We start from the raw sequence: 22,882 nt of genomic DNA, 5'->3' as shown, positions 1-22,882 counted from the left end.
ATCTTCTGTGGGGAGGCTGATGGGGAAGGGACAGGAGCACTGCCACTCACAGCCTTGCAGCACGTGGCTTCTGGGTTCAGGAGATGTGGGCAGGCTGCCCTGAGCTGTGCATATGGGCACAGCCTTCCTCTCCATACAAATAGCAGTATGATGCTTTGGGCCAGAAGTATCGCAGCATTCAGCATGTACTGTGACAGTCCTGCTTGGGATGTGACAGTGGTGGGAAATGCTACCTTTTTTTCCCTCCCTCTCGGTATTTGAACTGTGCACGAGATATATAAGGAGTCTTTGGCCAGTTTGAGCTTCTCAGGTGGCCATTAGTTGGCTGGATGAGTTGGCAAGATCTCTTGAAGAAGGTGATATAGCATGTACTGTCATGGCAGGTTGGGGAATACTTTTGTGAGAAGGTCTGGCGGCCTGAGGGATGGGGCAGTTCCTGTCCTTTTTCTTTCCCCTGGCAAGCTCCCAGGTAGGGTGTATGTGGAGAGGAAATGGTTTTCCTTCTGGACATTAAAAGCTACCTGCAAGCAGGTATTTTCAGATGTGCTATTTGGAATTCAGGTATGTAAATCCCTTGGGGTTTACTCCGAGTCACCCAGAGAGCATGTAGAAGAGAGAGTAGGACCTTGGAACTCAGGCTTCTATGCCAACTGCTTCATTGTAGCATAGAGGGAAGTGTTTTGAAAATGCATCTGTTCCTTGGTTCTCTAATTTGAATCACTTGTTGTAAGGAAGCACTTGGAGCAACTAGTTTGGACTGTAATTCTCTGAGGGGACAGAGAAACTTCTGGGAGTAGATTAATTATCCAGAATTGATAAGGTGTATTTCATGATGTTTCTGGGTGGATTTGTATCAGTTTCTGTTTCGTTGTCAAAACAGTGAAATTAATTGAAATTAGCTTCTTATGAGCCTTTATGCTAGTTTCTCCAAAATCCAGTCATTCCATTATCCATCTAATGTTCATACACAGTGTCTTCCTAAAATGTGTTGGCAGTCTGCTCTTCCCACCAGTAACTTCCACTTTCTACCTTCTGAAGTAGAAGGGATAAGCTGTCAACCCCCTGAAAAGCCAGTAGATCATCTTAAACACTTTTTTGCTCCCAAATGCTATCTAAGCATTATGTCAGTTCCTTTTTTTCTACTTGAGTGAACTCTGTGGCAGCAGAGTAGTCATTATTGTCAACAGGAAGGCTTTATTGGTGCTGGACAGTGAGGTCTTGCAAGTCCACTGGTAGTGAAAGCTGACAGCCTTGACAGCTCTGGATGTGTCTGGTGAGTTTCTTTCCTCTTGTTGCATCTAGTTATGTGCACAACAGAATTTGATGCCAATGTCTTTGAGGACCTGTTTTCAGAACAGAGATCAAGTTGCTTGTAGTTGGCAATGTTCTGAATTAGGGCAAAATGGGAGATTTCATTTCAACACTGCCAGCAGGTGGTTTGATTGCATTGGGAATCTGTTGGGATTTTAGGGCTTCGCTTTGTGTGTGCTTAATGAGGTGCTTGATTTAAGTAGCATCTCAAAGAAATTGGCTCTGTCCTTCAGCCACTTGCAGAGACCTTGGTAGTGGTTGGAGGCACTGGGTCTGCAGGCAGTGCTGGTGTTTTCTTGCTCTGCTCAGACCTCTGTGATGCTCGCTGGCTGTTCTACCTTCTCAGTGGAAGCTTCTTTCTGGTCGCCAATAGCAGGGTGTTAATAATTTCCCCCAGTCCTGTTTGCCACAACCAGTCTCATTCAGGAGAGATGCTGTTGTGTTGATATGGTATTGTTTCCAGTCAGTCTTACGAGTGGGGCTAGGGAACATTTTACTGACTTTTTCTCCTCCTTTACCCTAAATATGTATATTTTTAAATTAAATAGTGGTTTCAGTGGGAGCAAAAGTTTGCCATAAAAAAAAAAAAAAAAAAAAAGTAAACCATACTGGAAATTAAGTTTCCAGGTGCTTTGATGTCAAGTTAATAAATGTGCAAATGATTGCCTCTTGCCTTGAGTGCAAATCCTTGTAAAGGGAAAAACATGTGGTTTCCTATTTGTTTTTTTCCTATTTGTTTAGTAAAACAGAAGTGAGCTTATTGTCCCAACCCCAAGCGCTGTGGCCAGTGCCTGTAAATAACTTTGACAAAGTATCACACCCCTTGCAAACAGTATGTTCAAACAGCAATTATATGGTATTTTTTGCATTATGTCTGTAACATTTTCTGGCCATTGTTATGACTGCGATTGTCCACCTGCCTTCAAAACTATGAATCCGTGATATAGATTCTAGCTTTTTGGCACTTGCTGTAAAAGGGAATCATTAGAAAGCTAAGAGCAGAACAAAGCCAACGTAATAAAATATGAATCTGTAGTTAATATTAGTTTGCAAGTTCATTAAGTAGTGTATTTTTTTCTTCCTCCAGTGGGCTATAAATAATAGGTACTGCTACAGCTTGCACTCTGCTGTAGCTGGTTTCCACTGCTGGAAATATTTCTGAGGTTCTTTCCTGCTTGTTTTTGTCCAAATTCAGTGTAGCTAATTAATACAGAACATCTGCTCCCCGGTGACTTTGATTTCTTACAGGAGTTTATTTTTTTCATTTGTTTTTGCTATCTTGGATTATTTTTGACTGTCAGTCATTGGAGCGCCTTGGATTTATACTTTTTGAGGAAATATTTGGCAGAACTGGGAAAACAGTTGGAAAACGAATGGCAACAATACTGCAATAAAACAAGCAAAGATTTATGAAGCAGAAAAACTTTGACTCATGATGATGAAGAGTCCTCTGCAGTCAGTGTATCCTGGTGGTTGCTGTGAACTTCAGGCGTGCGGGAGGAAGAACAGGGAGGTATGCAGTGTAAGGGTACACTGCATACATCACCATAAGCTCTACTAATGGTGTTGAGTTTGGCAGCTCTACCCCTGCCTTGGGCTGGGGGGAGGAGGAGGAGAGTGGAGGTGCAAGGTTTGGTGGAGGGCTTGAGATGCTATTCAGGAGACCTCCTGATGAGGTCTTGTCACGCACCTTGACCCCCATCCAACAGAGCATTTCACCTCATGTTTAATTTATGGCGTGTGAATATTCCCATGAGAAGTTTCTCACGATTTTTAAATGGAGTTGCTCCCACAAGCTCAGAGTGTTGGGTCAGAGCTGGGGCTACCTTGATTTAGCTCTGACCTTTCTGTGGATGGCTACATCCCATGGAGTGCAGTGCAGAGGAAGCCAGGAGTTGCTGGAGGAGCCTTGAGGATGTAGGAGCACTTACTAGATTTGCACCTTTTTTCATATGGGAGTTCAGACTTGGGTTACTGAAAACAGTGCTCAGATTCCTGTGGAATTCGTAACGAATGTACTAAAGCAGTGTTTTGTTTCGTTTTTTTTTTAAATCAAAACACTTTCTTTCAAATGCTTTTCTTTTAAAATGTCCTACTTATAAAATTGTGGTGTTTTGAAATATTCATGCAGGCTTTAAGGGGAGGTTTCTTTGCTCTTGCTCATGTTGTGATGGGATATTGATTTGGTCAAAGAGGATATTTTTATTCTCCTGCTTTAGTTATATTTCAGTGAAATAATAAAAGCAGATTGATATGGCTTTACATCTTCATGGTATGAACTGTCACTTCCTGATATCCTGACTGTTTTGCCTGTTCCAGAGTGATTTCTCATTAATAAATTCATTAGGCTGCGCCATATGGTAAGTCTTTTGCCTTCAAGTGGTATGAGTTTGTGGTACCTTGAACACCTCCAAGCAATAACAGGCAATAGGCTCAAAGACTATTGCAGCCCAGAAGAGTCAGGTCTTTCATAGTCTTGTGTGAGCCATGAATGTTCTTCTGGTAGCTCATTGGATTCTAAAATGGCAGGAGGAGATGTGGCTCTCAAGTCGAGAAGCACTCAGTGTTTTATCTTGCTGGTGGGGGATTTTTGTTTTTCAGGTTGCCTTTTCCCTTTTGAAGCTGGAGCAGAGCAATTGAAACTGCTTCAGCTGATCTTGCTCCAGACTAGAGCTAGAGAAGCTATCTCACTTAGGCGGTGTGACTATAGTCGTGACTTGGTGGCTTCAACCCCAGACCTTGTGCTATTGTGGTAGCACTGCCTGCTTTCAGTTGTGCCATCTGATGCTGCCGCACAGCACTGTGTACTAGGTGGCTGCATCAGATGGGATGCTCTGCTGTGTGGGCAGGTGCATTGGCTTAGGTCAGCACTGAATGCTATCAGCTTTGGCATTTCTATGCTTCCTTCTAGCCACAGTCCCAGCGTATTCACGGTGAAGCTGCTAAATGCCTATTGGATGAACATGATGAGGACATCTGAATGAAAAGTCAGATCCGGTCTCCCATTAGAGATTCATGAGTGAAAGGACAGCAGTAATTCACCAGCTAGAGTTCAGGGCAGAGGTTTAGTTCACTTCTGGTTTTGTTCCAACTTGATTGCTCACCCGTAGTAAGCAGTCTATCTGAGAACAAGAGTGTATGCAAATTCCCTCAGCCATTATTCTGTATTAGAAAAAATAGGAAAAAAAGGCTGTGGTATGACTTTAGACTTAATCATCATTTATCCTACCCTGAAGGCATGGAAGTTAATGATGATATAGATCTGTGCGGTTTTGTGTTCCCCTTGACTGAGCATTAGAAATAATTAGGGCTTGTGGGATGGATGCACTGCTGGTGGAGATGAGCAAAACACATTTTTGAATCAATGTATGTGGCTCTTCCAAGTTCTCTGGCAAAGATACAGGTGCTAAGTGTGTACTTATTGGCTCTGAGGTTTCTTGCTTGTTGAGACACATCTAGCTGATGCTGAAAGGAAAGGAAGTGGGAATAAATGAGTTCTGTTCCTTTGGAAGTTTTTAAGGTGATGGGGTAAGCAGAGTTGCTAGCAATTTCTGGAGAGCCTTCTTCAGTGGGATGAGCCCCCCTGCATCCCAAGGGCTGCAGAGTCTGGGTCTGGGTTATGCCCAGGACTCCCAAGCTGTACAGGAGTTGACATTGACCCTCCTGAAGGATGTGAGCCTTCAGCACATCGTTGCAGATTTTCTTGAATTACCACCTCCTGTCAACAGAACATTTGGTAATTAGACAGCAGTGGCCAAATGTCTGCTGCTGGTTGTCACAGGTTTGATGGGGAGGAACTGTTTCCGCTGCTCTGGAGATCTGTAGTCTTTTTTCTTTTTTTAATCCTGTTGTGGGTCAAACCAGAGGGACTTTTGGCTATTTTTATTCAGGTGGAGAAAAGCTTCACATGATGAGTGGTGAAAGCATCTCATTAGGATGGCATCAGCTCTTCGGGGAAAAAACTGTTTTAGCAGAGGATTTACACTCCGTAGCTATGTACTTTACCTGCCATTTGCCCACTGTTTTTCTCCTAGCCTGGCCAATCTGCTTAAAAGCCGTTTCAGCAATCTGCAGTTTCTTAACAAAAGCCATTTCAGCAAAAGAACATTGCTGCCAGGGTTGGGAAGGAGGGGAGGCTGACACCGTCACCCTGTGCGGGATCCTCCCTGGGATGTGGCCGCGGGGCTCTGGCCCGCTCTGGGGCAGGATCAGGGTGCATTTGGGTGCTGGCAGTGGTACAAGTACGTAATGCGTTTCCTGGAAATGACTGGGTGGGTGCTGATGGGGAAAATGCAGAAGCCTTGTGTCTAGGTGGAGCGGTGTAATTTCTCTTTACGTAGGAATTTCTGGGATTCTGAAAGCAAAACATTTCCGTCTTTGCAGGCAATTTAGCGCAACTACTGGCTGAATACATTCCTCAGCAAATCGATACGGTGCAGTATTTTAGAAGATATACTGTGAAGGCAGTTCTGTGCAGAAGCCCATGGGGCACGCTGTGACCGAGAAGGCCCCCTCATGCAGGGAGCTTTTCAAGTCTCTATCCAGAGCAGCCTAGAGCTTAACGTCACTGGTGGCTTTTGTTCTCTTGGCATGAATTTCAGGTTACTGCACTGTGCCTGTCAAAAGGTGCATCTCATCCCTTCCTATTTATTTTGCTCCGTTTAGAATCCTATTGAAAAAAGAGAGGAAATGTCTCTTTTCTAACTGGAGATTTAGTATTCAGCTCTGCTGGCTGATTCACCGATAGAAAAATTCCCACTGACTTGAGTTAGAGTTGAATGGATTGTATTATCTTTTCATATGCAGAAAATTATTTTGAAATTGAAGTTAATAACAGCAATTTAAAAATTGTCATTGTTGGATAATACAATATTTATTTTTATCATGTTCTTTTTATGATCTGATGTTTGAATAAAAGCACTTTTCCTGCTTTTTGCTTAATTAGCATGTCATGAAGAACTTTGTGGCATCAAACACGCCATCTAATTACATTCATTAGTAGCATCTTTGGGACAAGTTTTAATTAAGTTGTATAGTGTAGATCAATACTTGTTTTGCATCTATTGCATTTTACGACAGGAATATACTCTTATGCACAGTTTAATTACAGTGATTGTAATAGGAGGAATTTGGGTAACCTGCCATTTTGTTGGCAGATTTCTCCTCCTTTTTGAAATGGTTTACAGCTATAATATAGGACATGTTTGTTACGTGTCCTATTTTGAGGAATATTTTAAGGTCACCTTTGTGATCTCAGTGAGAAAATGCAGTAGGATTAGGAGCACTTGGGTACTGATCTTTGACTTCAGCTGAAGCAGGGATACAAGATAACCTGTAGACACATCAGGAGGGCAAAAGCTGATCATTACTGGATGGCATCTGTAAAGGTGGATGAAAGCAATACATTTATTTTCCTTAGGCTGTGGTGTGAAAAGCCACCTAATTTTGCTTCCTTATTATGAACGTATTTCAGTAAAATCCCTCAATTTTGTTTCTGATGAATGTCATAGCATTCTGAGTACCCAAGCACGGTTTCTGTTCTAGAAACAATACCCAGACGAGGCAGAAAATCTCTGTGTTCTGTGATAGCATGCTGGATTAATGATTGCATACACTGCAGATATCCACGTAGACAAATCTTTAAGCGTCTGGCACCAGGGCTGAGGACGAATTTCCCTACCTGTTGTATTTTGGCTGTTTTTGTGTACAATGAGCTGCAGTTGTCAGCTTTCAGTGTAATACAATGATTACGAGAAAAATTTGTCACAATACAATGATCAAGACAAAATTGATGCTGAAAATGTTGTTTTTCAAGCTAGATCTGTTGTGTAGCCTTCTTTTTTTTTTTTTTTTAAATATTCCTTAAAATTTCAAAGGAAGATGACTTCTATTTTAGTAAATGTATGTCTAGTTTTATTGTTTGTGCCTCTGTGTACGTAATATGGTTTGCTATTAAGTTCTTGTGCTTCTATACATTTAGGTCATTGACTCTTTAGGGAAAAATAGACACTCTGAAGTGGAATGCCAATTACAGGAACTTGATGAGTCTATTTCTTGTCACAGTGAGCAGGTACTCTCTAAATACCATATTTATGATGTCCGAGGTACTCAGTTGGCAATGTCCTAATTTTGTTGATGGTGCATTGCAGTAGGGTGGCCTGTGCTGATGTGGAGGCCTGCATGCTTTGGCTTTGCACTGGTATTTGTCTGTGCAGAGATGGAAAATGGACTCAGATAAGTACCAGAGTTGAGAATTGATATTCCCATTCTTTCTGCTTGTATGTATATGCTATTTCTTTTCTCTACCAATTTTTAAGTACCTAAATTGCTTGTTTCCAAAGGACTGAGCATGTATCCTCCTTCTCCAGCTTGTTCTTGGGATAGCTCATCTTCAGTTTGAAAGTCTTGAAGTTTGACTTCCTGTGGGATTTCTAAACAATGCATACATTGGAGACCATGAATTGAAGACTTGGAGAAATTGGTTCCTTATTAGGCTGAACGTGGGTGCAAAAATGAGGCTGTGCTATGCAGATAAATATACTGTGGAAAGCAAGAATTACTGTTTGAAGGATTTTTGTGCTTTGCAAAGTAGACTCCTCTTAGACTGAGTTTCTGTCTAACAGCTATTGATTCAGAGGCTAGTTCTTAATTTGGGAGACTGGAAGTCCCGAGTACAGGACATGACGCTGGAAAGCTCAGCACCAAAAGCTACTGTAATTTTTGTCAGCTAAATTAACTCTGTGTAGATATATTTTTTTAATTATTTCATGCTTTGTACTCAATATTTCAGGAAATATGAGGGGAAATATTATAAGCTTGAGGATAATTTTTATTGCTCTTTAATGTTAATTGTTTGTTAATTGCTTCTGACTTAACAAAACCGCTGTATTTTTGGGTGAAGGGGCTGGGGAAGACAATCCCTTGGATGTGTTACAGTGAAGTTGCCGAGTCTTGGAACAACATGCAAGGGAGAAAAAAGAATAGATTCCTGATAACTGTAATACTGTCATACTTAAATGTAAAGTACTTCAAAACTTGAATGCATGATAACCAGGGTACTCTGCATGTTGTTTCTTTTGTTGTGTTTGTCTAAAAGGCTTATTTATGCTAAAGACTGTACCACCATAGAAGAAATACATGTGTATCTGCTGTATGTTTTATATAGAGTTTATGTAGTTACTTCCCTCCCAGAAAGACCAGTCCCAAAGAACTTAACGCAAGAGTCTGGATCTTGCAGAAATTTAGAACATGTGCAACTTCCAGTTGCAGATCTCAAAGGGTATGATCTCATTGTTAGAGGAGTTACTGCATTGTTGTTTTGTCTTACAAAAACCCAGCTTCCTTGGTTAATTATAGACAGCCTATTTGCATAGCCACCCAAATCATGAAGTGTTTACTGAAATTTATAAGACATACACCTTACCAATTTTTTTCTTTCTTTCAGTGAATTTACTGGACTCACGCACAGTAATGGGGGATCTAGGATGGATAGCCTACCCAAAGAATGGGGTAAGTCTCTGTTGTTGTTTGCTTTTTCACTCACAAATTACACTAATTGTTTCCATTCGGAAAGTAGACTACTGGGTTTAAAAACTCCCTGGAGTGATTTGTCTGCAATGGAAGGAAAAATACATAAAACAACGTGCTGGGTCTAGAAAAATGGAGCTGTGTAGCTGGGGGATTGATTTATTTATGCAGTAGATCCAGCCACAGATATTTTAATAAAAAGAAAAAAAAGAAAAAAGTGAGTTTATCCCCTCACTTGTCTCCTCACCAACAAAACCATGAGATTATATAAATTTAAGCCATGAATTCTGGTTCTTTACTTGAGCATGTGGGATAAACGTACAACAGTTTTCTGCAAATTTTCTTTTGAAACATAGGGTTTGGAACATTACTGTTAGCTTTAAATGAAGAGGGCTGTACAGGCTCCAGATAAAATTTTGGCAGCTGATAACTCTGGAACAGGAGGTGAGTTTTAAGCATCTTGAAGGGTCTACGTTTCTTCCATTAACTGTTCTGAGGGCTGAAGGCTTCCTAATTTGATACCAGAAATAGTCATGGAGTCCAGGTACATTAATACTCAGCAATGTGTCCACCTGGCCTGACTGAATCATATGACCAAAATTCACAGGAGTTGGTGTGTCTGGAGCAGCCTTGGTGCTGTACTGTAACAGAGAACTTTGATAGTCTTGCACGCTGTTGAGTATTCCTGTCAATTCCTGTCATACAGAAGCAATGTCTGATGTATCCTGAGATAGAAATGCTGCATAGCTGTGCTCTCCGATAAAGCAGACTTCAAGAATGTGGTATTCCAGAGTTTTAGATACCAGGTGAAATGGGCTCCAGAATTGTCTTGCACTCCACTTCGACTGCCATAAAACATGGTGGCAATGTTTGTACAATGTAGCCAACCCTGTGCATAAATACTATAGACTGAATTACAGTCTGGCTTTCCGTATTTTGTGCAGATAAAAGGTAGCAGTAATGGCAGCCTCACTAAGACAAGGTGGGTGCTTGCAGGCCCTAGTTATGGCAGAAATGTAAAAGCACGTGGGGAGCTTAGTTCATCCTGGAACTAGTTCAACATCACGTTGTTGTCCAAGTCGATAGCAATATATTTTTCCTCTTGATTTAAAGATGAGAACTGAACTTGCTCCCCTTGCTTATGTGGGCATCAGAATAACTAGTTCCAGATGTGCAGGCAGAGTCTTACGTTGGTGCTATGTCAAACTACAAAGATTCTGTTGTCTACTTCTTAATGTCCACTTTTTTCCTTTTGCACGTCTGTCAGTATTCTCCCTAGGCTATAAAGCAGTGGCTGTATAATCTCCTGTCCTTGCAGGAATGTCAGCAGAGAAATATCTAGGCCTGAAGTGTTCAGAATACATCCAGATCTGTATGTGCAGATGAGTAAATGAAAAGCTAAATATTCAATGTATAAGACTCAGTTGCTTTTTCGTTATTTAGAGATTTTTTTTTATATTTAAAAGTTGAGGTTTTGTCCAGCACCTGGAAGTGCACTCATGAATGCCAAGTTAATGGTTACTGACTCAATTGGGATATTTTTTTTTCTTGATTTAACTAATGCAAATAATAAATGAATCAGACAGTCGGTTTTTGAATTTCCAGAAATCTCTTGTTAATCTTCTTTGTTTTCATGGGACCATAAAAATCCATGAGCTTAGCCCAGTTGTCTCCTTTGGCCTAATATATTTGCAATGTTTTATAAATACTGGGGAAAAATAAGGCTTTCCAGACCTAATTCTTTAACCACTTTATCTGCTCTCAGTCAGCTGTTCTGCAGTCATACTCTTATAGGCTTGATTTAGAAACATATAATGTGTATATATATATTTAAGGTCTACCATGTGTAAATATTTTAAGTCTTACTTCACTATTTGAATTTGCAAAGAGGTAGGTAGTTTAGAGATAATGTAGGCAAGTTTGTTTGTTTGTTTGAGATATTCTCATCCTAATTTTTTTCAGGACATCTAAAAATATTTGAAATATCTGCAAAGCTTCCAAGCAAGGAAAGGAGCAGAAATCTGAGAGTATGTAACTCTGTGTTGTACATACTTAAGTCTAGTAACTGTTTGGTTTCAGTGATGATGTAGTTCCAACTACATCTCCTTTTGAAGCAACTTTCAATTTTGTTCTGATAGTTCTTCACTTGATCTTTATTATTAATCTTAAGGAAATTAGGGTTTTTCTTAGAACCACATCTGCTAGAAGTAGAAGATCACTGACAGCAGAGTTCTTCGTGCAAAGAAATTAAGCAACTTAGACTTTGTAGCTTTGTAGGAGTGCCCGGGAGAAGTCATAAGTGCATCACAAGGGATTAAGGGGAGAAGTTTTGAGAACTTCTGCGTTTATTCTTGGGAAAAAAAAAAAAAAAAAAAGACAGCAAAAGATTACAGTGGGGTAAGAGGTTTAGTCATATGAAAAGAACATGCTTCTGGCACACCCTTTATGGTAAGTGTCATATTCTAGATTTGTTTCAGATGTATACCATGGTGGTTTTTGTGTATTGAAGCTGTAAGTCTTTCCTTCCATGCTCCAGAGAGATCAAGCTGGACTCATTTAGCCTGCTGCTCACCTCATTTTTTGCTGAACACAATGGAAAAATGCACTCTGCCTTGGGAAATGAAGGGAGCAATGGGGGCAGGAAGCTGATTGGCCAATTTGGAGACAAATTAGGCTTAGAACTACTTCTGTTTCATAGCTGTAATTCCAAATAAAGCACCTCAGCTGCTTTAGTCCCTGTATGATCAGGGACTGCAAAAAGCTGCAAAATACTGCTGCAAAATTGCATGCACCAGGTAATCTTCGGAATAACAGGCTTTAGGGGAGAGAAGCACTTCAGGGCTGTCTCTGCAGAGCTTTGTCTAGCTAGGTGCTTATTTGGTACAGGTTTTGGCAGTGTCTGGAATTCTTTCATGCTTGCTGGATTTTATTTTGCCTGTGGTTATGGAAGGCAAGAAAAATCTCTATTTATATACATACACACACACACAGGTGTATTTGCAGTGAAAATGCTAAGTCATGCCTTGAAACAGTGATTGGGCACCTGGTGGGAAGGCAGGGCCAACCCAGGGAGCTCAGGTGCATGCAATGTACCTGAGTGACAAGAAGGGGTGGTGCTAGAATCCACCCCTTCCCAGACCTCATTTAAGGGTTGGCAATGGAGGCAAGGCTATATTGTTGGAGGTCCCTGCGTACCTGATGCCTTTTGAAGGTAAGCACCTTCTTTTCTTTATTTCTGTACCCTCAGCTGTTGAATTTGAGCAACCATTGCATTACAATTTGTATATTTATGTATGTGAAGCGTTGAGAAACCAGCAAAAATGAAATGTGATGTGGCCAAATGTACTCAGTGTAAGGAACCAGATGTTGTACAGGAGGAGATGCTTTTTTCTGCTGCTTTGCCCTAAATTAATGAATCCTGATAGCATGGCTTTCTTGCTACCCCAGGAGGGCTTCCCTGGCAGTGTGGTGTTCGGCAACTTGCAGCAGTCATATGTGGTTCTTAAGCCTGTTGTTCTATTTGTTGAAGCATGAGCGAAGCCCTCATGGGGTCTGTATGGTGATGGAGCTCAGAAAGGGGGCCTTCTCACTGCCAGTGGTGCATGATCAGTGTGGAAATGCTATTCTTTTTGTAGCTCATGAGTAGAGAATGTATCATGTTAACTATAGGCCAGAGGGTCAATTTCCACTTTGTTCTGCAGTGTAAGTTTACCTTAATCAGAAGAATGTTGTTGGAATTACTAGAGGTGATATCAGAAATATCACAAGTGTTTGGCTCCCTCTTTATTAAAATATATGCTTCTGTAGCAAGCATCCAGAGCCTCTTTTACCTCCAGACTAACTTGGAGGATTACCAAAACTGGGCATGTCAAGGATTCGTGTGCATTATAGGGGGCTGTGATGCTGACCTACTCTGACCTCCACAAACTGTCTGTATTTGACCATGCTAAGTATACTTTTTTTGTCAAATGGAGACTCCCAGAAGAAGGAACAACAGGAAGTACTGTGAGAAACAGCTGGCTCAGATCAGACAGTGTTTGTAGGCTGTATTGCTGCCTTTCCTCGTTTGACTTAGCAGCAGGCTCTGCAGGATGCATTTTGGCTCCCAACAATGCTGTAGCTGGGGTAGAGGCTACAAAGAGCTCCAGGTAAATCTGTGCTGTTCAGCCTTGGTCTGACTGTGTAAAAACACAACCAGTTTTAACAGTAAGCGTGTAATTGTAAAAGTTACTGATTAAAATCAGTGCTTTTTAGATGGCTTGATTTATTCACCAGTTATGTCTGATTTGTTTCAGTGGCTGTGATAGTGCTGATTTACTTCCTTCAGGTCATCCCTCCCTTCAGGATTTATTTTTAGAAGTTATTTTTTTCTTGCCAAGTTGGAGCACACCTGCTTTACTTATGTGCCTTCCACCTCCCGTTGATTTCCTTGAACTTCCTGTAGCTCGGAACAGGAAGGCGCTGTGGTCCTTGGAGTATTGGCTATGTGTTGTGGATCATTGCACAGCTCTACGTTCTGGGTTTTTTTAGGCTCAGAGAGGAAAATAAACATGCACTAAGGAATCTTATCCTGTGGAGATGTTAGAGGATGCTGGGATCACTCAATTCTTTATTCACTGCAGAAAATGAGAGCGATAGCTGAGTTACTGCAAGAGGAAAAGCAGTTGCCCTGCTTTTGGTGGTCAGTAAGGACAAATACTGAAAGCAGGGGGAGTAAATTCAGCCACACTGATTCTGTGAGTTGCTTGTCGCTTATGTAGGATTTCAGTAGGCTTTATTTTATTATTATATTTATTTTGGAGGGGTGGTGAGCAGCATTTCTGGCTCGTTCTTTTGAGGACAGGTACCCTAGGGTGCCTCTTTGAAGTTAAAAATAACAGCGGTTTAGATTAGTCAGCATGGTTTGTGAATACATTCATGTTTTTCTCTGTCGATCTCAGTTCAGATAGAGATTTTATACGGGAATCCTAGATTGGAAGCAGCGTTTGCCCTTGGGGTTAGAAATAAAATAAAGGGGAGGAATAGGGGGAATGAGAGGAGGAGGAGGATTCTTGGCACCATTGAGCTGTGTCATGTAGCTATGATTACAACTGGCATTTTCAGGGCAGTACTTTTTGGCAGCTCATGTTTTCTCTTGCAAATGCTGCTGCTTGGCTGTGACCAGTACAAAAGAGGAAGCAGAGGGATATGTACTACGGCACATTTCTTACTGCAACAGGGGGTGTGCTGAAGATTGAAGTAATACCTGAGCAGGTGAAAAAATATATTAATGATTCCTGAAAAACCTGGTGTTTGGCTGTTTGTTTGCACATACATGTGCTCATGTAAATGTTAGAAAGAAATATAAACCACATCTGCAAATTATTTGAAGCAAGCTCAAGTAGTCTAAACCAAAGCTGTACTGGACATTTTTCATTATATACAAGATAAACAATTTTTACATGAGGAATTTCTGGGATGATATTGAGAGATAAAATACATGTGAGGGCATTGTTTTCCCCCAAGATTCCTTATGGTAAAATGTAAAATCTATCTATATAGATATCTTAGATTCTGTCCTCTTTCAAAGTTCCCCTTGTTTCTTATGTTTTTATTATAGTCATCTCAAATCCCATAGTAATGTTTTCTTCTTCTTTTAGTGTATCAGTGTGATAGATGTATGTTTGTGTTGTATAGCGTAATTCTAACAAAAGAACTTGAGCTTTGAGTCAGAAAAGACAGCAAGTTAACAATGCAGAACGTTTGTGATAATCAAACTAAATTACGTTTGAGGTCATGTTTCTAACACTGAAAGCTCCCAAGGTTGTTAAAGGGGAGAGGGGACTCTGAGAGCTGAGTTCAGCCAGCTGACTGCTGATTGAATCTGTAGGTTTGCCTGTTGTGTAAGTAGCACTGCCAGTGCTTCTAGAGCTATATTTGTTTCACAGAGCTTGAACCAATCAAAATCTAAAAGATTTGGTAGGAGAAATAAGAGGTTCATATTGTTTGGAGAGGCTGACAGAGGTGGGTGGAGCAGTGAGTGTTGGACTGGCTCATAACAGTCTTGAGGGATGCAGAAAAGAGAATATGCCATTGCTCAGGTTTGCAATGGGAAGGACAAGAAAAGCAGGATTTATTTCAGCTAAGCTGGTTCAGGTGAAATTTGATGGAAAGTACTTTGTCCTGCTCCAGCTTTGAAGCAGATAAGGCATTTCCTTCCCAGGAGGTCTCTGATAGCAGATCAGGCTGCTGTCTGTTACTGTGGATGAGCAGTATTCATCCCTTCTGGAGGAACAGATGGATGATCTGTTTTGACCTCTTCCAGCTCTACATACAAATGGCAGTGGATTGAAAGCATGTGTCTAGAGTGAGATCTGTCTTTCTGATGTTTTTTTCCCCCTTGCCCTGCTTATAAAGCACCTTTACTCATCCAACACCCTGTATTTAAGACCAGCTTTTCTAATGTTTGCAACATCTTGCCAACGGTATGCAACTTCTTTTAGATCAGAGCACCTCTTGCCATAGAACAGCTTTCATTGAACCTCTTTGCTGTTCAATGCATGTCCTTTCCCATGTCTCCTTTCCTATCTGAAGTTAAATCTCCACTTGTGCATGCTCTTAATTTTTTGCTTTGGACTCTTGTCTACCTGCTGTTTGGTTTATATGCTGTTGGCATGAATCAAGCCTTTACTGGATAGCAGCATCTGGCAAGGCATAGGTCTTATTAAAAGAGATCAAAAATGCCTGGAATACCCTGAAATACTGTAAAAATAAATTAATACAAGCAAGATTAAGAATAAAGCAAATCTTTATCTCTGCTAGAGCTGTATTACTAGAATTACACACTATACTCTTTGTCTTGAAAATCCACCACAGAAGAATTGAAGGTTGATCCTTCAGTATATCTTTTTGTAAATACAGTTGTCAGCATTAGGTTCCTCCACACAGGCTCATTGGGCAAACAATAATCTCCTTTCATGCTAAAAAGTCTTTTTTCTCCAGTGTCTAAGAATTACGTTTGGGGATAAAAGAGCTTTGAAGAGCTTTATCTTCTAAAACCATTGTTTTCTCTGTTACTTTTGTGCTGGTTCCAGAAATATTGGTATCCAACAGTTAGGAACTGTACAATTAAAATGTATAAACATAGTGCTGTCATGAAGAGTCTGAAATTTTGCAGAATAAAATATTATCATTATAGTACGTGTGTGCCACAGCCCAGGGTTAATAAAATACGCATTAGGTTTTTACAGTTTATGTTGATGGATTTGTACTACGTTACTTATGCTACTTACTACTTCATATCCTAATATATATATAAATATATATATATAAATCACTGGAGTACTTACAGTATAATCACATAATCCGTTTATATGACTGAAAATGCGTTGGCCTTGGTCTTGCCCCCTTTGACGGCGTATATTTTTATTTGGATTAATAGCTTTTGGGGGTAAATAAATTCAAGGCTGCAGTCTTGTGTTTATTAAGGTTCTTTTTATAATGAGGACAATTGGTTGTCTTTTCATGGTACTCATTCAGGAAAGCCAGATTAGAAAGCATGAAAGAAAGGGAAAAAACAAACAAATGCGGTAAGTTTTAGTCTAGAAGGTGAATATTTTAAAATGTAGAATGCCTGAAAATAGTGTATAAAAACGGAAGCTACTATTTTGTTGTTGCTTTATGTATTGGACAGCAAAATTTGACAGTAAAAAGCTAGGAGGATCTTTTGAAGACCCATTAGCTACCTTACAGCTAATAAAGAAAGCTTTTTGACTGACTTCTGCTCAGTGCAAACTCCTGTTATGTGGCTATACAAGAAATAGTTCAGCATCTATTGTCTAAGGCTGTTCAAGGAAACCTCGATTTATTTTCAAGCTATTTAATGGAAATGATCAGAATTCTCAGAGGTGGAGACAGGTAGCTGTCCTGAGCCCTGCTTTTGCTGGTCCATGTTGCAGAAACAGGGTGTCTTTTCAGTTACTGAAGCGTATGCACACACATACAAAATAGGAGGGTGGGGACTGGGTTTTTAGGCAGCCAAAGAAAATGCTTGTATTTTAGTTAGAATCTTTTTACCTCAAAATATTTTGGTTTCCTATGGTCTAATTTATCTTAGATGTTTTGATAGCGGGGGAACAAGCATGTTGTGGTCTATTATTTAGAGTGATTCGCTAAAGCAGTCAGTATTCATGAGATCTGTCAGTTTTAATGTTGACAGTACTGTGGCAAAACAGATGTGAGATTAAGTACCAGGGTACACGTGGATGTAAGTACATACTTCCAGGGATTGTGTCCTAGCTCTTTTCCAAAGAAAAGTGGTGGATTTCTAACCACCTTTTAGACTCTTCTCAACACAAACGATGAAATGCTGTTAAAGGGAATGTGGGTGACACCCAGCTATCAGTCATCTCTGTTCTACCCCTGTGATGTTGTGCATTGCCTCACTGACATGATCGATGGCTTGCATCCCACAGGCTGAACAGTAAGTATAAAAGAATTGCAGAACACGATCGGATTCTGGAGTTCATTTCACTGCTGCTTCACCTGCCTTGACAGAGGGTTTGGAGAAAAAAGAGGCTTAGTTATCCTATGAGACATTGTGAATGTTTAGGAGAGAGAACAGTTATTTCTCCCATGCATAAGGGGGAACTAATGTTACTGATTTTTATTTTACTTTATCACTGAAATCGCATCAGTGATGTAGTGAAGATTTAGAGTTGGGAATGAGACTTGTATAATATTGGGCTCCATCATTGCCTGTTCAGACCTACCTCTGGACACTGTGCAGGAATTGTAAGGAACAATCTATGAACAAGTTCCCAGATAGCTGCAGGCAGGATCAGGCCTCAGGGTTGCTCAGAAGCCGGCCCTGCGCAAGAGTAGTGGCAGGTGCTCCCTGTGGTTTCAGTGCCCCAGCGGGCAGCCCACTGAGCAGGAATACCTCTGGAGCAGCATTGGTGAGAAGCACACACTATTCATGTTTTTTTTTTTTTGAAAACTGAATATATCAGACTAAGCTGAAAATGGCTCGGTGCAGCTCTGGATTTACCTTCTGATGATTTTCAAGAAGTGAAGTGATAATAGATACCTGGTTCTTGCCAAAACTCTCCTCTCTGATGAGCATTTGACTTGTACTTTCTTGCTTATTTATCTTCTGTGTTGATTATTCCAGCAAATGCCAGGCCACTGCTTTGATTATATTGAGTTCTGATTTAATAAAATGACTCGTAGAGAAAATCAAATTGTCCTCTGTATTATGAGAAGAGATGTTTAATTTGTAAGAGAAACTATCCATTTTTAAAGCTAGTTTCACTTCAGGAGAGTGCATTTTATTGACTTTTGGGGTAAATGAACTACCTATGTGTCGAAACACATCACATAGTGTCCTGTAGATTTGTTACTGTGCTGAAGTAAGATGAACCAGAAGCTTGTGAAGTTGTGTGCTTCCTGAGGATAATTACCCTCCTCGGGATGCTCTTTCACAGCATCAAAGGTAGAACTCTTGGCTTTGAAGCAGGGAAAGGACTGAACCCTTGTGCTGCACAAGTTCTCATCTTACTGCAGCAAAAATTTTGGGGGGTCAGTGACCTGTCCCTCATCTTCCAAGATCTTCCAGTAGTATTATTTACCTGTAGTATTGACAGTCCCATAACACTGTGCAGAAGATCCAGTTGGCAGAAGATAATGCGGTATTTCTTAATATGGTTTGAGACACTGGTGTACACTGTTTATCTGTTTGCAGTCCTGTTCCAGTGGTGAGGAATAGCTGCAGGCTTGGCTGCTCTCCTGCCTTGCCTTTGGCTGTGAGCTAGATGAAGAGTACATGAGTGAGCACCTCATAACAGAAGAGCAGGCGATAACAGAATTTTGTTGTAACTTAAATATCTGTTTATTGAAAGTGATCTTACTGAGTTTATTAATTTTAGGTGTTTGGATTTCTCTAATACATGACAAGGATGAACTGTTCTTAGGGGATGACCCAGCTAAAATGGTGAAGTCCCAGCATCCCAAATATGCCTGTTACTGGAAAAGAAAAGCTGGTCTCACTGTCGTCTTCTAGCTTCCAAAGGCCTAGCACCTCTTTGGTGCTGGCAGCCTTTTTCAGCGGGGCTTTGCTTTTTTTGTTAGCTTTGTGAGTTACCCTTGCATGTTCAGTCTGCGAAGTCTGACACTGTGATTGTCCTGGCTTCTTGCTGGAGCCTTGGAGGTGTTTCCAAAGTTAACCATTGGAATTTTAGAGAGCCATCAAAATAATATGGCTGTGTATGACATCCATTTGGCATCACTTCTTCTTGTTCAATCAAAAGAAATGGACAGCAAAAATGAGGCTCTTGGTGTTCTGTTCAGAAACCTTGGGGTGTTCAGTTTTGTTTCGTTAGCTTTATTTTCCTCCAGAAGTAGAAAGCTGCATGCTTCAGTGTGCTTTGCCTTGGTTTCAAACCTCCCAGCTGTTTATGATTGGGTAGCTGTTGGAACTCTATGCAAGACATAATTTTAAGTGCTGTTAGGTGTTGTGGGGCATGCACTGACTGTTCCAGTTGATTGCAATGCAAATGTATAGTAAGCCTGTAAATCATAGCAAGTGTGATTAAAAATATTACAATAACATAAAATTATTTAGTTTATTGCAAATCCTTCTAGACTACACAATTAAAATCATAACCACAAGTATAATCCTGTGAGATAGTCACTTCATTACAGTCTCCTCCTGGATTACTGTTTGTGTTGTTTTGATGCCAGATTGAATAACCAAATGTTCCTCTGTACTTAACTTTACTGGCAGCCTATTCTGTTTTCTTTTGTATCCCTGCTAATTGTCAAGTATTTTTTTTTTTTTAACATGGTGATTTCAGTTCTAGTGCTGGAAAGATCAACCTGGAATAATAAAAGTTTTAGAAAAGAGTTGCTGGGTTTCATGTCCATCACAATAGATGTTTTGTCAGATGATGAGAAAATAAATGACTTGCAGCCATTGATATCTGGTGTTAGGTGCTCAGGTAGGTGGCTGGGAGCAGGTCAGTGGCTACAGTCATTTTGCTGCAGAATTACAGCATGACTGATTTGAGCTACTGAACAGGAGTGGAACAAATAGGTCACTTGGAAACAGATTTCAGACCAGATCAAGCCTTCTCGTGCACTTTCAGATATTAATCTCCTTTCTGGTGTGCTGCCTTCTATTTTTTCTCCCAGCACGTTACACATCCTGTTTCCTGTGCAAAGAAAGTGTAAATGGGATGAAGAGTAGCTTGAGCCAGTTGAGCGGAGCACGGCTCTGAGTGTTGGAGTGATTCTGATAAATGCCCAGATTGAGATAATCAAAGCCTACCAGGGGATTTGGTTGTTTCCCTACTTATTAATTTTAATGATAATTGAATATCGGTGCGCATTACACAGGCTGTACAGCTCAGCTTCAAGCTTCCCAAGGCCTGTATATTCAATTTCAAAATGCTACTTATTCAGAGCCTGGTCTACTTAATGTAGAGGGGTGGTCTTGGTGCAGCCAGGCTGTACGGATAGGTGGGAGGTACCGTGTCCCTTGGAGTCGCAATAATTCAGTCTGGCAGAGCCTGTTTTTTCAGAGCTGTGCAAGTGTATTGAACTGGCAAATGTCTTTAGCCTCGAGGGGATTTGGTTATGATGCTGCCTGTATAATGTTTGTAAAAGGCTTCTGCTGTGAAGAGTTGGAGAGAAAGTAGGGAATCCTAAGCAGCCCTTGCTTGGTGTTTGCAAAGTTGTTCTGTTGCCTATCCAAGCCCTTTGGGCTTCTCTCATGTCTGCTCCTTTTGAGCTCTCTCCCACTTGTGGGCCCAGCTCTTCCTCTGCTAGCCTGGGACATCTTTCCTCACAGCTCTGCAAGGACAGGGCTCTCTGACGCACAGGGCTCGAGTCCCTGTGCATCTCTGTAGGCATCACATAGTCTTCAGCAGAGACAAGAATCTCCAAGCTGAGCTTTTTGGGTGAGAAGCTTTTCCCTTATGAATTCTGTGGTAGTACACTGCAGTAATACATTTAGTGTCCCTGTTGAGCAACCACGGAGAGAATAACTGAAGGCCCAAGCTGGGTGCTTGTTTCCTGGGTTTTCTTCTTGAGGGGGGGCTTAGGTTGGCAGAGCCTAGAGGGTTTTTTTAAAAAAAGAAAAAAAAAAAAAGCAAGCAAAATGCATGGTCTGCTTCCCGCTTCATAATCTTTGTTTTGCCTGTTCAAAAATAAAGCAGTGAGCAGAAAATAATGAAAACAAATCTTTTTCCACAGACAACGCTGTGACCAAAAAAACTATTGCTTGGCAAATTTCCTTTCTATGTTCTGAACGCAGATTTAAATCAGAGAACTGCACTACTATTCTCCTATCTTACAATCTAAGTACATAAGTAATCAAAATGAAAATAGGAAAGAAAGTTAGGTGACTCCCCGCTGTTCAAGTATGTTAATTGCAAACTATTGACATTCTAGTCATGCTGTTTCTTACTGACTTATAGTTTCCTTGCTTGTGAAGTAAAATGATCAATTAAAAACACTATCATAGTATTAGCTAGTTTTCATTTAGGAATAAGAGATGCATGAATGAGTGAGCTGAAGATAATGGTGGCTTCATTGGATTTAAGGCCACTGGGGTTACTGCAGTTATGTAGGTTGATCTCCTGCGGCATGCACTGTATGGAAACTTGTACAGGGGTCCTTGCAACAGGTCTGCAACTTTGCTTTGACCTACATCGTATCTTTTGGAGATTGATTTCTGCTTTGATTAAAGACTTCTTGTGGGGATTATGCCCTGTGCCTTTGTATCCTGTGCCAACAGCAAGCTGTTCTTGTTGCAAAACAAATATTTTTATTTCTGAGTTAGTAAAATTTCAGTTCTCACTGCCTTCTGCTAATAATTACAAATGCCTACTTGTTGTTTTTCTTCTTCTCTTCCCCTTGCCCTTTTCAGGCAATTAGGGGCCACAAGCAGATCTCTTGTTTGCTTTACAGATTTCTTCAGCTGTAAAAGCAGGTTTTTGATCTCTAGAGTAGTTGTGGACTTTCTTTTCTGGGCCCTTTACAATCTATGGACATCCTTTTTGAAGTGTTGCCATTTGAAGTGAGAGCAGCTTTCCAACAGTGGCCTTAGAAAAGCATTGCATTATCTCCTTGTTTGCTCTGTAAGGCAAATGAATCAAGTGCTGGGGAAAATCAGTCCTGAGCTGGGAGCCAAGTAGAAAGCAAGCAGCATTTCAGTGGTTGTTCAGATGGATGCTGCGACAGAGGAGCTGGAGTATGGTACCATATGTGTCTATGACCAGGAGACACGGGCAGGAGCTGTGCTAAAGCTTCTACTATCAGCTGGACACTTGTTATTTTGGAAGAGGGGTGTAAGGGGGATTGTGCATTGATCCCTGTGTGTCTTGCTTGCACTGTTTCTGGTAAGGTGAGAGGTTCCTGTTACTGGGAAAAATGTAATCCTGCAACCTCCTGAATTTCTAGGAAAGGTAAGGTTTAGCTCATGGCTCAGCACAGCCTTAGTGCTGGTAAAGGCTTTGCTCTTAAAGCCAAACCCTGTGCAGTCTCTTGGGGTGCCACGTTCCTGAACAAAACAACTTTTTGCAGCCCATGCCTATGGTTGGGTGTGAACGTGTACATGGCACTTGCTGTAGAGGGACAGGTGATAGCTTTAAAGTGTGTGTGATAAGGAGACAGTACGGGAGAAGATAGGGAGAAGCTGTAAAGATGGAACAGTAGTTTTTTTGTTTCTTCTAGATTGTGGCAAGGGTGCTTGTTATAAAAAGCTTTAGACATTGTGCAGTATGGGGGCAACTTCTTTACATCTGAGTGCTATTTCTTTAGTGTTATAACTTTCTGTGGAAAGTAAGAATAGTGTCAGTTAACATGTAACCTGGATAAGTGCTGTATCCTATGCTAATTAGTTCTTCCCATGAGAACTGAATTTTTTATTTTTAGAGTGCATTCATTCATCTCTTCCCTTTCAAATTTCAGTGCGTTGTGAAATGCATCCAGCTCTAATCAGAGGAACAAGTCTGAAGCTGAAGAGACAAAGATTGTAAGGGGATTGATTTCATGGTTTAAATAA

The 22,882-nt window shown here is 40.7% G+C and overlaps 1 protein-coding gene across 7 annotated transcripts in view; it reads left to right on the top strand.

Annotated features, from left to right (window-relative positions):
• Nucleotides 1-22,882, top strand: part of EPHA5 (EPH receptor A5) — a 197,467-nt gene that overhangs the window by 5,442 nt on the left and 169,143 nt on the right. For 6 of the 7 annotated variants that reach the window (XM_031596817.2, XM_090139118.1, XM_090139121.1 and 3 more), the window contains exon 2: nucleotides 8,756-8,820. In XM_031596817.2, coding sequence (XP_031452677.1) covers nucleotides 8,756-8,820 — 65 coding nt within the window. Of the gene's footprint in view, nucleotides 1-8,755; nucleotides 8,821-11,982; nucleotides 12,050-22,882 lie in introns of those variants that run through there. The other variant, XM_090139122.1, reaches the window with a different exon arrangement.

The sequence above is a fragment of the Phasianus colchicus genome, chromosome 4, assembly GCF_987193195.1.
Source record: "Phasianus colchicus chromosome 4, bPhaCol1.hap1.1, whole genome shotgun sequence".
Lineage (NCBI taxonomy): Eukaryota > Metazoa > Chordata > Aves > Galliformes > Phasianidae > Phasianus > Phasianus colchicus.
This window is presented reverse-complemented; position numbering and strand designations above follow the sequence as displayed.